At 41.9% G+C, this 14074-nt stretch overlaps 1 protein-coding gene across 4 annotated transcripts in view; it reads right to left on the bottom strand.

The window, feature by feature from the left end:
- Window positions 1-14074, bottom strand: part of RAD23B (RAD23 homolog B, nucleotide excision repair protein) — a 56778-nt gene that overhangs the window by 12050 nt on the left and 30654 nt on the right. For all 4 annotated transcript variants that reach the window (XM_025202817.1, XM_014519624.2, XM_025202827.1 and 1 more), the window contains exons 3-6: window positions 11958-12037; window positions 7684-8000; window positions 4865-4920; window positions 1200-1327 (exon numbers count right to left, since the gene is read on the bottom strand). In XM_025202817.1, coding sequence (XP_025058602.1) covers window positions 1200-1327; window positions 4865-4920; window positions 7684-8000; window positions 11958-12037 — 581 coding nt within the window. The remainder of the gene's footprint in view (window positions 1-1199; window positions 1328-4864; window positions 4921-7683; window positions 8001-11957; window positions 12038-14074) is intronic.

Raw genomic sequence — 14074 nt, 5'->3', positions numbered from 1 at the left:
TCTTTCCCTTTAAAGGGAGTTAAATTGTCCATTCCTTCAGCGACAAGTTTATCATAGCTTAGACTTGCTACCAACCTACTTGAGAGCTCTGTAAACTTATTTAATCAGCTTGCACTAATCAGAATTTAAGAATTCTGGCTAGTCTTACACTGAGGCATTCAGCAATGTAGCAATTTATGTGGAACTGACCACCTTATGGGAGACCAGGGACAATAGAGATTGGTTAAACCTTGACCACTTCCACTTGAATCAGAGCACATTAGAACAACAGGTTGCCTGAAAGGTACAGAAACTTGTCCAGCCAAGTTTGTCTGTAGATAACCACAATATTTTCCCAGAAGAAAAACAAAAAAAACCAAGAGGTTAATTCTTAGTTTCAGAAGAGAACTAGGGAGAGGGGGGAAAACTCAGTCACCATAAACTTAAGAAAGAGGAAGAGAGGCAACACCTTCTTAGTAGCAGGAATCAGTTTAGCACAGGACCAGCCTGTGGGGGAGAGAAAGAAGAAGAAAACAGCTGCTCAGAGAAGATGCTCTCCAAGATTTTGAGAAGCTTTGCGCAAGATTCCTAAGAACAGGATTCTTTGGGCTGGGGTCTGAGTAGGGAGGAAACTGAGGCAGTGGAATGCCATTTTTGCCAAAACAGAAATCAGTTGGCTTTTGCAACCGATATACATTCTACTTGCATTAGGTACTGTTTTCCAGAAGAGGAAAATAGAAAATCCAGAATGCCAACACTGGAGGTCTGGGAAATGTCCTGCTTATGCAACCAGGGAGTCAGTCAGCATTGATGACCTTCAATGAGATGGCAAGATCCTGTTTCCATAAAAGGGCAAACAAAGCTTAAGTCAAGAAGGCAAGTTACAGTACTCTAAGAGAAATGTTGTAGCCATGATGGTCCAGAAATTATGAGACGCCTAATAAGCAATATCTTGCATTTGAAAGCTTGCCTAACTTTATGCCAAAAAACATTGGTCCAATAAAAGATACTGCCCACAAAAATCCTTAACTCTTGTATAATTCCTGGACTATCACAGCTATAACTTCACTCCAACACTATGAAAATATGGCTGTTTCCACGTGGATTCTCACTCATCTTAGAAGTTTTGTCACTTTTAAAGAATTATTTTTTTCAAAGATTAAGTCCTTTTGTTAAGAGAGGGAAGAAAGATGAAAATGTAGATAAGAGAAGATACTCACCATTAAAAGGTACTCCACTGCTCTGTCAGGATTGTTGAAGCTGGCTCTCAGTGCAGCAATTACTTGCTCTCGTTCGTAGCCCATTGACATGATCTCAGTCACCATATTCTCATAGGACTGACCTGTCACTAGAGGGAAAAACACCAGTGTAAAGTTAAAAAAAAAAAAAAAAAAAGGGTTGCATCCAGACTATAGTTTAGAAACGTATTATGTTAAACCAATTTTCATTCGTTCACATGGAGGGTAACTTGCACTAAAGTTATCCAAGTTTTGGTTGATTTAGTTTCAGGTGTGTTCAGTTTTTGTATTAAGTACTCATTAGAATGGTAAGAGTTCCTGGGGACAGAGCACAATGCAGGCTTCTATCAAAGTAGAAGTGTGTTTGTAACACTCCACATTAATAATTGAAATAATTCTCCCTCCTTACTCTTTTCACAAAGGTCAAGGGCATCTTCACAGCTAACAGTCAATTTCTGCCTTAATTAAAAAAAGGCCCCTGCAGCGCGAGGTGGGAAATTAGTCCCTCTAAGGCAGAAATCTGTTTTTAAAGCATCTAAAAGCAATCTAGCAAAGCCAAGCAACTTAACACAATTCTTAGGGTGATGACCAGAGGTAAATGAGGACCAAATGACCATTTGGTGCTGCTCTATCACAATGATGAGAGACAGTCAAGGCCCCCTAGACCACACCAATAACTTAGAACAGGGGTTCTCAAACAGTGGGTTGTGGCCCCCCTGGGGGTCAACAGCACCTTAAAAAGATTGTCACAAACCCGCGCACCACCGGTGATTTCTCTGGTGCACAGGCACACAGGGAAACCCCTCTCCCCCTATTGATCGGCTGCCAGGGGGTCATGGTATTGCAGAGTTTGAGAACCTCTGACTTAGAATGATCAGTCCAAAGTTAGAGAAGTCCTAAAAAGAAGCAGAATTTTTGAAGTGTTGCTTAGCAACATCACTCCAGTCATTATCAAGAGTAAAGGACAGAGAGCAATCTAAGTAGCTCAGATGTGATCTTAATATTATATAGCCAAGGCCAGATCTGCTGATTTCCTCCTTTTTAGGATACAGAAGGCCCTGTTCAGACAAGCTAGTTAATACATTATGTCAATGCCTCAAAACTCAGGCAAAGGGAAAAATGATGCCTATGAGGATGTAAGGATGACTCAGGATGGTTTCCTCTAGGAATGCAAATTCAAAACTGATTTGGCTTCCTTTCTAAGGAAGAAAGCATGCTGAGGAAGACAGAGGAAGAGAGTGATCTAGCTTGAAATATGAACTAGTGCCATCTCTTATTATATTAGTTCTGCAAACCTGTATTCTAAACAAGTATTTTATCTCTGAAAGTCAGCAACAATAAAGCCCAGCACAGCAATCATTTTGAATGAGGTGATTCTAGGCCCCTGCCAGATATTGTATTTTAATGTGCCAAACATTCAATTAACATTTAATAAATTAAAATAAAATAAATAAATAAATACAAAATTTAATGTACCAAACATTAAAACAATTTACTCCTTGATAAAATGGTGAACTGGACTCAAAAAATTTACTTGCTGAAAATGGAACTTTTTCATGGAAGGTAAGTATCCCATCTTAATTTTAAGGTCTAGTTACTTGGATCCTCCACTATCCCATACTGCTCTGCTCTCCCTACCTGAACCCTTAAGGGAAAGGGAAGAGAGGGAGGGAGAGAGAGCAGCTAGCTGAGAGTCAGCTCAGCAGCAAGCTGTCAGAAAGTACAGCACACATGCTAGGCAATGACAGGGAGGGATAGTATCACTTCCAGTCACCAAATGTATTAGATGTCATTTCTGAGGTGCTCTTCAGTACCACACCATTGTAACCCAGATGTAACTTGGTATGTTAGATAAGATTGGGAAGAGGAGTGGGGGTGTGTGGAAAGAGTCCAATAAAATCTAGAAGTCTGCTTCACCTTAGTCTCCTTGCTGTAGTCAGTACAGGCAAAGATTCAGTGGCAAGCTTAAGTACTGGTAGTTTATGCCTCTGCAGCCCACAAGCAATCCAAGTACTCAAATTTGATTCCCCAGTCTCCCATTTAAGCAGTGATGAAGGAGGCTTGTTGTTAGTACTTTAAGATCTACTTCCCTGTTTCACAAAACAATCACTCCCCAATTCCTATTTGGCTGCAAGTGCTTTAACCTGCAGTGAAGCTTGGACTGCTCCAATAAAAGAGCAACTCGTCTGCTATACAGTGAATACACACTATGATGTGCTCCCTTCATGACTAAGTGGGGCAAGAAGTTTATTCAGCTGGACAGAACACCTCTTCTTAAAAGTAATCACTGTACTGGACAGACTTATGGTGAAAGGAAAGGTGTCCATCTTCAAAACCCTCTCAAACTACGTAGCCCAGAAGACAAGGTAAGATGGAACAGAGTCAAGATGCTTGGAATGCTACTCTATTTGCCTGAATGCAAGACAACTTAAGATGACCCCTCCAATAATTAGATTCTATATCATTTTCAATGTATAAAATCCAATTAGTGGAAAGTCATCTTAAATGTGTCTACCCCTCCCCCCACCATCTGTACCCCGCACTGCTGAAGTGGAGAAAGCTGCAAGGTTGAATGGCCAAATCCCTGGCACTTGTCCCCCGCCATGCATCCCTCTATTGCCTGCAGCTCTGTGCCTGTGCCAAAGCCGGCAGCCAAAGCCAGGAGCTAAGCCAATGCCAACCCCAGGCAGGTATTCGAATACAAGAGGAGGCTCCCCTCCTTCCCCATGCTGATTAGGAAAAATCTTGTCTTGGATTCAAGTACATACAGTAGTTCTCGATTTGCTACCCTGAGGCATCTAGGGCAAGTCACCTCTTTTGTAAGCAAGTTTCCATATATAAGAATTTCCATATATCCCGATTTGTTTACTTCACCTCAGCTGGCCAAGAGCATCGGACAAATTCACTGTTGCTTACGTGCACCAAACAAAGTATATATATATATATATATATATATATATACACACACACAAAATCTTGGTGATTTCTTCTCTATGAATATTTTTGTAGGAAATATTTGCTTTTTTATGTATCAATGGCTAAAATACTGAACCAAACCAGCTATTCATTTCAGCTCACTCTACTGTACAGGGAAAAGCAGTTAGCTGTACTGGTCTGAAGGAAGAAGGCAGGGTAGAGGTGCACCTTATTGCTGCATTCAGGCTTGACTAAATTCACTTGGTTGACTGTCCTGTACAGTCTGCACAACCTAGAACCTCCAATTGTTTCAGGAGTGTAAATATATTTAAAAGAAAGCTGAGCTGTGTTCTTCATGTAAGGTTATAAGCTATCAACTACAAACACTACAAGTCAACCATTCTATATAGATTGCAGGGCTGGAAGGTACTGGTGAGAGGAAAATTATACATACACAATTTGTGCATCGGCCACAATGTTCAATGTTCTTCCCAAACCACACTGAAATGATCCATTAGAAAAGGCAGGACTAAGAAATTCGGACAAATCTCCAAGTGCTGCTAATCAGTGCCAATCTTTGTGTTCTTGGGGAACAGTACTTCGATTAAAATCTTAGGAATGACTGGATAGAGAAAAGAATACAAACAACTGTGGTGTCTACTAATCCCTTGTTTGTTTCAGCTATGCTGAAACAATGTCTAAGTGCCAACTACTTAAACTAAAACACTTACCAAGTGCACTTGTAGCATCCTCAAAAAGATTTGATCGAGAAGTATCACCTGTTGTACTGTAAGACAGAACAAGTAAAATCTCAAATATATAACTTTAGAACGGGTGATTCTTAAGCTGAAGAAGCAGCTGCAGTTTGATACCTGGGCCCCTTTGTTTCTGATGAACAAGCAAAATTTTCTACTGAAGTGAAAAGCTTTTAAGACCCAGTAGCGTGAATCCAGAATTTACCTATGTATATGCTCCAGCCAAAATTTTATCGTTTCTTACCTTTGCACTGGGCAAAACCATCAATACTGGCATTGGGACTATTGACCATCATTGCACAGCTGGCCACCTACTTGCCTTCAATAACGAAATGGCCTAAACTTTGTCCTTAAGGCTCAGATAAGAGTATGTGATTTGCTAAAACACCCAGTACTCACGTAATTGCTCACATTTAAGTCAATGGTAGAGAAATGCTGCTGATTTTGGTAAGAGTCAATTAGGCTAAAGTAAGGTTTTTGAAGGAAGGGCAACTGATAAAGAGTTTATATTCATTCCCTTTCAGCTTACTCTGACTGCTGAAGGACACCCCTCATTGCTAGGACCTGCCAGGATCAGTTTTCAGAAGGTAATGCGTGCGTACATGCAAATATTTCCTACAAGTGTTCTGGCAAGAGCACTAAATGGCCATTTGTCACTAAAATTTACAAAACCAAAAAACGAGAGAGAGAGAGCGAGAGAGCTGCTTTTCCTAGCCCATGACAAGGAAATACACTGCATCCAGCAGAGGGCTGTTATATCACAATGAACAAATGGGTTTGTGGAGAGCAGTATTGAAAGGTTATTCCATTCATTGCTAAATTTCTCTGGTTTTCCATGCACAGTTGAGCATTTATACCAAGACTAATACTTAATCCACTCTTTTTCCAGTCTAGTCCAATATGGGTGAAAAGAAAGGGCAAGACATCACTATTTCACTCATAACAAACTGAGTGAACAGTGCAATGGCAGCAAATGTCATGTTAGTGCTTTAATTTCTTTAGGTGCATGCATTTTGGGGGGGAAATGTAGGATGTAGTAAGATGAGCACAGCAGGATAAGTGAAAGAGGCAAGTTTTCAATGAAGAGAGGAGGAAGGTTGGAAATAAACAGGTGAACAAGGCAAAGAATTAGAATCAGCGGTCCCTGCTTTGGCTACTTCGGTTCTTACTGGCTAGAGCTTCTGGTTGGCTCCTTTCTGTAGTATCCCCACAACCACACCAAGGAGAGAGAAACAGGACCTGTACCCTACTATGACCTAGGGCATGTAAACACTTAAAAGTTTACCTCTCCCTTCCTCTCTTTCCCCTTATGGTGTTGAGACTCTTACTCCTCCCAGAGTAGAAGGGTATCATTAATCTCCCTGGGGTGACAGTCTCTTTCGACTACAGTGAAAGGAAGGAAGAGCTAAAACATGGGCATAAAGGAGATGTAATTTTATCAAAAGGCTTGCATTCTGTTGTAAGAGGGTTCAAACCAGGTTTTTTTGGAGATGACCACTGACATAATTAAGTTACTCTTTAGACTTTCTTTCTCTCTCTTTTTTAATATGAAGCCTATACGGGGCATTCCTCCCTCACTCATCCAATTCCTTACTCATCTTAATCTTGTAAGCTTTCATCACTGCAAGTCACCCCTTGATGGGGTTTTATATTGCACTAAATGCTTGCCTAAGTAAATGAAATGTAAATACGTGTATAAGCCTGTTCATGTCCAGTATGAAGCACTGCCAGGGATGTGAAATTACAGTTGACTGCATCACAAGCTCTATCTTTTGTTTGTTTGCAACATTCCTGAATATGTTAAAGACCTTAAAAGTGAACAGACTAAAGATTCAGCCTCAGTTCCCACTACTGAAAAGCCAAATGCAGCTTGTTTGGCTTGAAAAAGCCACACCCACTCAAATTCCCACAGTTCTCTACAAAATGAAAAGAAGTTGTAGTAGTAGTAGGGCTGCTTAGTAGTTCTGGAATACTTTAGAATAAGATGCAGCCTTGTTTTTATTCTCCCTTCCTTCCTTTTTGTGTCCTTGTGACAAGGTCTTTAGCAGAATTTGCAGGTTCACTGGAATCTCACAGAGCTGTGTCTTAGAGCTTCTGCTACGGCCTCAAACTTACAACCTCTGGGCTGTTAACCATTCACCTTGGGCACCCATGCCACCCTAGCCCCCTTTATTCTCCCCAAAACAAGTTAAAGTCTTTCACAGCCTCTCCAGCAAAGGTAAGAAGAAATTATTCTTAACAGACTAATTTATTTCCAGAAATTAACCAAGATGATGACTGGAGCAAAAGTGTTATCAAATATAGCGTTAACAAATATAACAAAGAGGATTAAAAATGCTTCAGTCCTGAGTTTGTTTTTTCACTTCAGGAAGGTAACCCCCAAATCTAATGGCTTTACAAACATTGATTCAGTAAAGATAACAATACCTTGAGAGGTAGGAAAGTTCGCTCAGCTCAGAGGTAAAAAGTAACTCACAGCAATTCTGTGACATGCCCTAGGTCACAGAAGATGACAGAAACAGATCAAGCATTGCTTGGATTTCCAGCCCTGGAGGCTGTCACAAGACTATGGGGGAGGGGAGAGGAAAAACTTGTGTATTGAACCCTCGCACAAGCCAGATGCCCATACATAATGAAGTGCAATAACAAAAAAAACAAACATGAGGTTAAGTATCTTTTCCTTCTACATCCCACTCTAGTGACAAAGGGTAATATACAAGTAAAGCTAGAGGAAAGGTAATGGTCAACTTGACATGGAATTTTTCAACAAGCCATTTCCAGGTGGCTGTTCTTACCTGTCAGTTGATGTAGGGCTGATAGCAGCTGGTGCCTCAGGTGGTTTCTCTGCTGGTTTCTCTTCTTTTGGGGCACTTACAGGTACAGATTCACATGCAACTGCAGCTGGTGCTGGAGTGGCAGGGGTGGGAGCAGGGGCAGAAGCCAAGGTGGGAGCAGGGGTGGGGGCAGGGGCAGGAGCAGGAACCGGGGCAGGAGCTGGAGCTGGTGTGGGAGCTGCAGTAGCTGTTGTGGTAGAACTAACTGTAGTGGTGGTGGTGGCATTTGATTGCTGAGTTATAGCTGGCGATTGTACTGGAGCAGCTGCTGCTTTGGGCTACAAAGAGAACAGTGGAACACAGGTGTATAAACCAAACATTTTAATACAACTGTTCAGTGTATATCCAGCAAAGGACTTGCTACATTTCAACAGTAATCTGCAAACTCAACACTTAAATCTACTCAATGTTGTTTAGAATGAAAGTATATATTTAAGATTTATATAAACATGTAAAAAGGGCATTTTATAATCTGCACTGAGGTACTTAAGCAAAACATCCCAAACTGTAAGTCTTTACATTTGGCTTTCTATTCAAGATAAGCTCATTTAGACAATGACTACTCATGTTTCTTAGGCATACTCTTCATTAACGTTCTAAAAAGCAGACAGTATTTGCTGTGGACGTTCTTTGAGACAGTTAAAGAGATTTCACAAATCTACTGACTGCAAAGGGCACTGACCACACACATTTGAAAAACCAACAGAAGGGAAAATTGACATTTAATTGTGAACACTATCTGTCAAGACAAGATCCCCAGAGTGACTACTAAAGTAAGCCTTTAAACCACAACCCACTCCAACTGTGCCAAAGTACTCTTAAGCACTATTTGCTAAATACAAGTAAAAACAATTGAGCTGTGCAACTATCACTGAAGCACACAGTCATGGAATACACATAAAGCTGACAGTGAGATGTCACAGGTTTAGCAGGACAAGCATAATAATTTCTTTGATTTTTCATTTTCTACTGGCAAACAGTGAAGAGGAAGCCTGTTTACATTCAAGATTAAATGTACCCATGTGCAAGTGACAATTGTAAGAATATGTAGACCTCAAGGTTTCTGGTTGAAATTGTCAGTTGAGATGGTTAGCCGTGTTAGTCTGAAATCAGGCAGAAGGTAAGGCAAGGTGGCAGCTTAGATACCAAATGGTTCAGAGAGGCACAAGCTTTTGCAGGTGGGTTAAAGCCTACTTTATCAGATGTTAAGGACAAGCTTGCAGAGAGAGCAATAAAATAATTTAATAATTTCCATCCCTCCAAACTGATTCCTGAACAGTCCACTTGACAAATTCATTTCTTGAACACCACTGTGAAACTCTGCAAAGGGCACGTTACCATCGCATTGTATCCAAAAGCCAACCAACTGCTACCACTACAACTGCTACCTCCACATCACCAATTTTCATCCCAAGAACACCACCAGACCCATCAGCAAACTTATGTTACAAAAGTATTTGCTCTGATCCCACCAACCAGGATTCACAACATCAGAATCTGGAGCAAGGCATCCTACATTTACAATACAATCCCAAAACCACAGCAACTCAAATCAGTACAGCCAGGCTCAGACCATGCTGCAACCTGTTACAACAAAAACCTTATGAAAAGAGCAACAGATTCCCTCCGGTCACTGTCACTAGAGTACCCAGCATGAAGTGGGCACATCATTAATGACTCCAGCTCCTCCTGGAAAATGAAGACCATCTCAAGGCAGTCTTTTTTTTTTTTTTTTTTTGGGGGGGGGGGGGAGCAAATCCAGGCTTACAGATAGCCCCCCAACCTCAAACAATCTCTCTCCAGCAGACTACCTAAATCCTATTCTTGCCAAGCTCCAGCTCTTGCTACAGATGCAGATGCCAGCTGTGACCCTTCGTTAACACAGATCACCAAGCTACATTTAATATAACATTTGGAGTTAATTCACTTATTTCTTTACCAATGTCTTATAGACAATCAACAGCTTACACAGCCTTTCTGCTGCATGCATTGGCTAGACAGGAAAATCCTTGCATAAAGTCAACAGCTCCTGACACTGGAATAAGAAATCATACAGACACTGGATTGCGTTAAACATTACCTGGACTAGCTTTTAAACTCCAGCTACTTATTCCCATGCCCCTCAGTGTGTCAACTGCCTTGTTTATTTCTACTGACCTTGTCAACCTACCTTCTGCCTCTCTGCCATGCCCCTCCCCTACCTTTTTCCATCATATTTATATTCATATTTCCTATTTTATACCCTTTCTTTCTGCAAGTCCACTCATAGAATCTGACAAAGCAGACAAAAGCTCATGCCTCTCTGAACCAGTTAGTTTTTAAGGTGCCACCTTGCCCTGCCTTTGGCCTGGTTGATAATATGGGATCTACACTGTGCAAGTTACATTGCTGAATGCCTGTGTCCACATCTACTTGTCACAGGCTAGCAAGGTTGAGTCATATTCCTGGCTGAGCAGGGACAATACCAGGTCATCAGAACTCAACAACTGCTTATTCAAGATGAATCACTGCAAGAAAACTGATTTACTCAAATACAAGAAAGTACTGACCCTAAGACTATGGGGGGATTTAACAGCAGCCTTCAGCTACCCGAAGGGCAGTTACAAATAGGATTGGAGCTAGATTGTTCTCAGTGATGGCAGATGACAGAACAAGGAGCAATGGTTTCAGGTTCCAGCAAGGGAAGTTTAGGTTAGATATTAGGAAAAACTCTCTCACTAGGAGGGTAGTAAAGCATTGGAAAAGGTTACCTAGACAGGCTGTGAAATCTCCATCCTTGGAGATCTTTAAGACCTGACTAGACAAAGCCTTGTCTGGGTTGATATAGTTTGGGAGTCCTGTTTTGTTTGAGCAGGGGATGGACGAGATGACCTCCTGATGTCCCTTCCAACCCTAATTTTCTATAATTCTATTTCATCAGAAGGGAAAGTGGAGACAATGAAAAATTTCTGGTTGCTGGAAAACAGACGACAAAAGGAGCTTTTGAAAACGACTTACATAGAAGCCTTCAGAGGCACAGGAGCTATTGTCAATAAGGGAGATGTTTGGATATGCTCTTTTGTAGCAGTGCGACAGCATGTTTTAAGCAAGAAGACAGAAGTTGGGGAAGGGCAAATTAAGCTGAAAGACTCTATGATGAAGCAGGCAAACCACTAACTGTAACAGCGTACGTCTGGATCACCACGAAGGACAGAACTCATCCTAAAAAAAGAGCTAAGCTTCTTTACCGCATAGGACCCTTATGGATACAGGAAGAATCAAGTCTTCCTAAACAGAGATGGACAACCGTACCTCATCATCCCTAACTCGTGCAATTTTGTTCTTAATATTCATGTCTAGTTCATGTCTTTATGTAACAGATAAAATGCGTCTTGCATAAAGGTATTTGTGGCCGTTTCTTTAAATTCATGTCCCCGGAAGAGTTAAACTGTAAACCAGAATGCTCCGCGCTCCCAGCATGACTCTGGGAAAGGAGGGGCTCAAAATATGTAGGAAGCATAAGGAGTTGGTGCAGGTCTCTGGGACCAGACAGCTGGACCACATGCTCCAGCTCCCAGGAGGCTCTAAACAGAGGGCTCACACCACAGATGAGAAGCCTAAATATGAGTTCAGCCACTGTTTCTATTCAAATTCCAAAGGTTAAGTACACTTGGGTGGCAAACTGGTGAGTAGCCAGGATCTGTCACAAGAACACCCTCTAAATGACAGCTGTGGCAAATTAAAAGCTTGCAGGTCTGCTGCTCTGCACATTTTTTTCCTTTCCCAGCCTAAACCATTGAAACTGGCACTACAGAGACATGAGCTCTGAAAGGCAGTAGTCGCTCTGGGAAATCCTATGCCAGACAAATCATTATGGAACCACTGAGATTCCAATTTCTTCCTTCTTTACTGAATAAAATCATAAAGGAAGAGAGTTGCAGGCAGAATGGAACATGAGAAGGTCATAAGAAAGAGCAGACAGTAAAACAGATTCCGCTTATCACCCGTAAGTCCAAATGTAGCTGGGTTTTTTTGTACTCTTGCACAAATGTTCACCATCTCAGCTATGTGCTGCATAGCACAAGCACAGGTGGTAGCTAAATACAAGACTTCAAGTGAATGCTTTTCATGGCTAGCCACAACCTTCAGGTAATAAATTTTTAGTGATTCAGGGTGTGCTTACACATACAATTCTGAAAAACATGATAAAGATTTGACACAAGTATATAGCTTTGAGACAGACAAGCACATCTTACCTTTGTCACCATAACCACTACAAAGTTCTTCTCATCAATTTTGTATTCTTTAAGAGCAGTATCATCATTAAGGATTTTTCCTAGCAAATTAAAGATAGAAGTTAATGACAAATCATTTAACGTGCTACTTGATCTCAGATTTCCAAATGCCTCAAGTCTAGCTTCATACAGACAAAATTCACAAGTCAAAAACCGTTTTCACATTAAACTTGGGGGCAGAGCTCTCAAATAACTTGCCTACTGTATCTTCCATGGCACAAGTTTTCTGAAGCTCATTCCATCAATTGCAATGGTGCTCAACCTTTTCCCCAGCATTGCCTGGTTCCTCTGTGGGTCAGATCTGGCCAGTGGCCCAAATCTGGCACCCAGATTGAGTGCAGTGAGGTCTCACGCAGCCACACAAATGAGGGTGGGGCCCCACAGTTTGGCCCCAATTCAGCCATGTGGGGAGAGTGTGGCCCTGCCCCAACCCTGCCACACAGGGGGTGGGAAGGGCATACGACTCCAGCCTCATTCAGCTACATGGGAAAAAGGGGCCCTGGTCCAGCCCCAATCTGTCTGTGTAGAAATAAGAGAGACAAGGGGTGTGGGAATTTGAAGCGGGGGGCAGGGGTGGTATTAATCAGGGTTGGGCAAATTCTGGCCCATGGGTCAGATTAACCCCACAGCAGACTCCATTTCCTAGCAGCCCCTGCCTGTGTTGCTGCAGTTTCCATGGAGTCCCCAGGAACAGTGGGGCCATGACAGCGTGTGGCCCAGGGTTTCCATGGAAAGCAGTCCCAGCCATGCTGGCAGAGCACGCAGTTGGATGGGGAGCTGCTCCGGGCCCAGGATCTTGTTAAGTTTTCATAAACTGATGCTCACTTCATCATACCAATGCCAAACACTCTCCAGAATTGTCATGTCTAATAATAAAATCTTACTGTAGATTAATTCTGGAATGCTAAAAGTTTGCCTAAAGTGCCCGAGGTACCAAAAAAAATTCAGTACCATCCATGTTTCATATCCCTCTTGCCCTCCTGCTCGCCCGTCAGACTTAGGAACCCATCTGGAATTTCTGCCATCAGCATAATTGCCCCTATGTCAGGGCAAGTTTGCAACTCTGCAATGTTACCAATTTACATGTAGAAGTCCAAAAAGTTTAGCCTTGCACGGAACTCAGGCTTCAATTCTTCAATCTGATCTTCACAGAAGCACTAAGAGCACACCACAAAAAAGATGCCTCCCTCCCCTTCCCCCAAAAACGGGGCTGCCTTTCTAGTTTGCATTGCAAATTTAAACATCCATTGTTGGGCAGTGTGTTGGCATGAAGCAAGAGATAGTGCTAAGTCAAAACTTGGCTCATTTATACAACAGTTTTAGAACTTGTGTAACTTACAAAATATTTATGTAACCTAACAATCTGTTTTTACAGCAACACTAAAGGTCTTCAAGAAGCAAATGAGACCAGGATAGAGGCAAGTAGGTTTCCAGATAGGTAGTGTGACACTGAGCTTATCTACTACAGAATATTATACACAGATTGCCTGTACTCCTCTTCTTCAATGATAAACATTGTGCGTGTATGTCCATATGCATGCAAGAGAGGCAGACTTTTAAAACTGACTCCCTTCATAAATGGGATTCAAAATAATGTACCACTAAACTACAGCTAACAGGTGTGGGTAAACATGAATGAAACAGAACAGTCTATCTTTTCATCATGGCCTTGCTAAGAGACTTAGACTAGGTACAGACGTACCTATCACTCTTTAAACAAGCAGAAAGAGCTCTAAAGCCTTAACTGAACAGACATTTATGGCTCTTAGAACACCTTAAAAATAGCAGATCATGCTCTAAGTTAACCCTCGATGGATAAGGCATCAGATTAAAGCACTTTCTGTTACAGCATTTTATTGAATGTCTGTGCCAGATCCCATTGAGGATTAACTTAAAGTGCAATCACTGACATCCCATATGGTTCTGCGCAAGGCTGCGCTCTAATCTCCAGCAGCGTTCCTGACAACTGATCCCAGCCCTGCATGCTACCTGGCAGGGGCTGGGAGGGCTCCTGTCCCTGCAGCTGCCTCAGCCCAAAGAAGCACCACTTCCCAGCCAGGGGGGCTGTAGGGGAAAGA

This window comes from Alligator sinensis, unplaced genomic scaffold (genome assembly GCF_000455745.1).
Source record: "Alligator sinensis unplaced genomic scaffold, ASM45574v1 scaffold560_1, whole genome shotgun sequence".
Classification (NCBI taxonomy): domain Eukaryota; kingdom Metazoa; phylum Chordata; order Crocodylia; family Alligatoridae; genus Alligator; species Alligator sinensis.
Note: the sequence above shows the minus strand (reverse complement) of the source record. Positions and strands in the feature narration are given on the sequence as shown.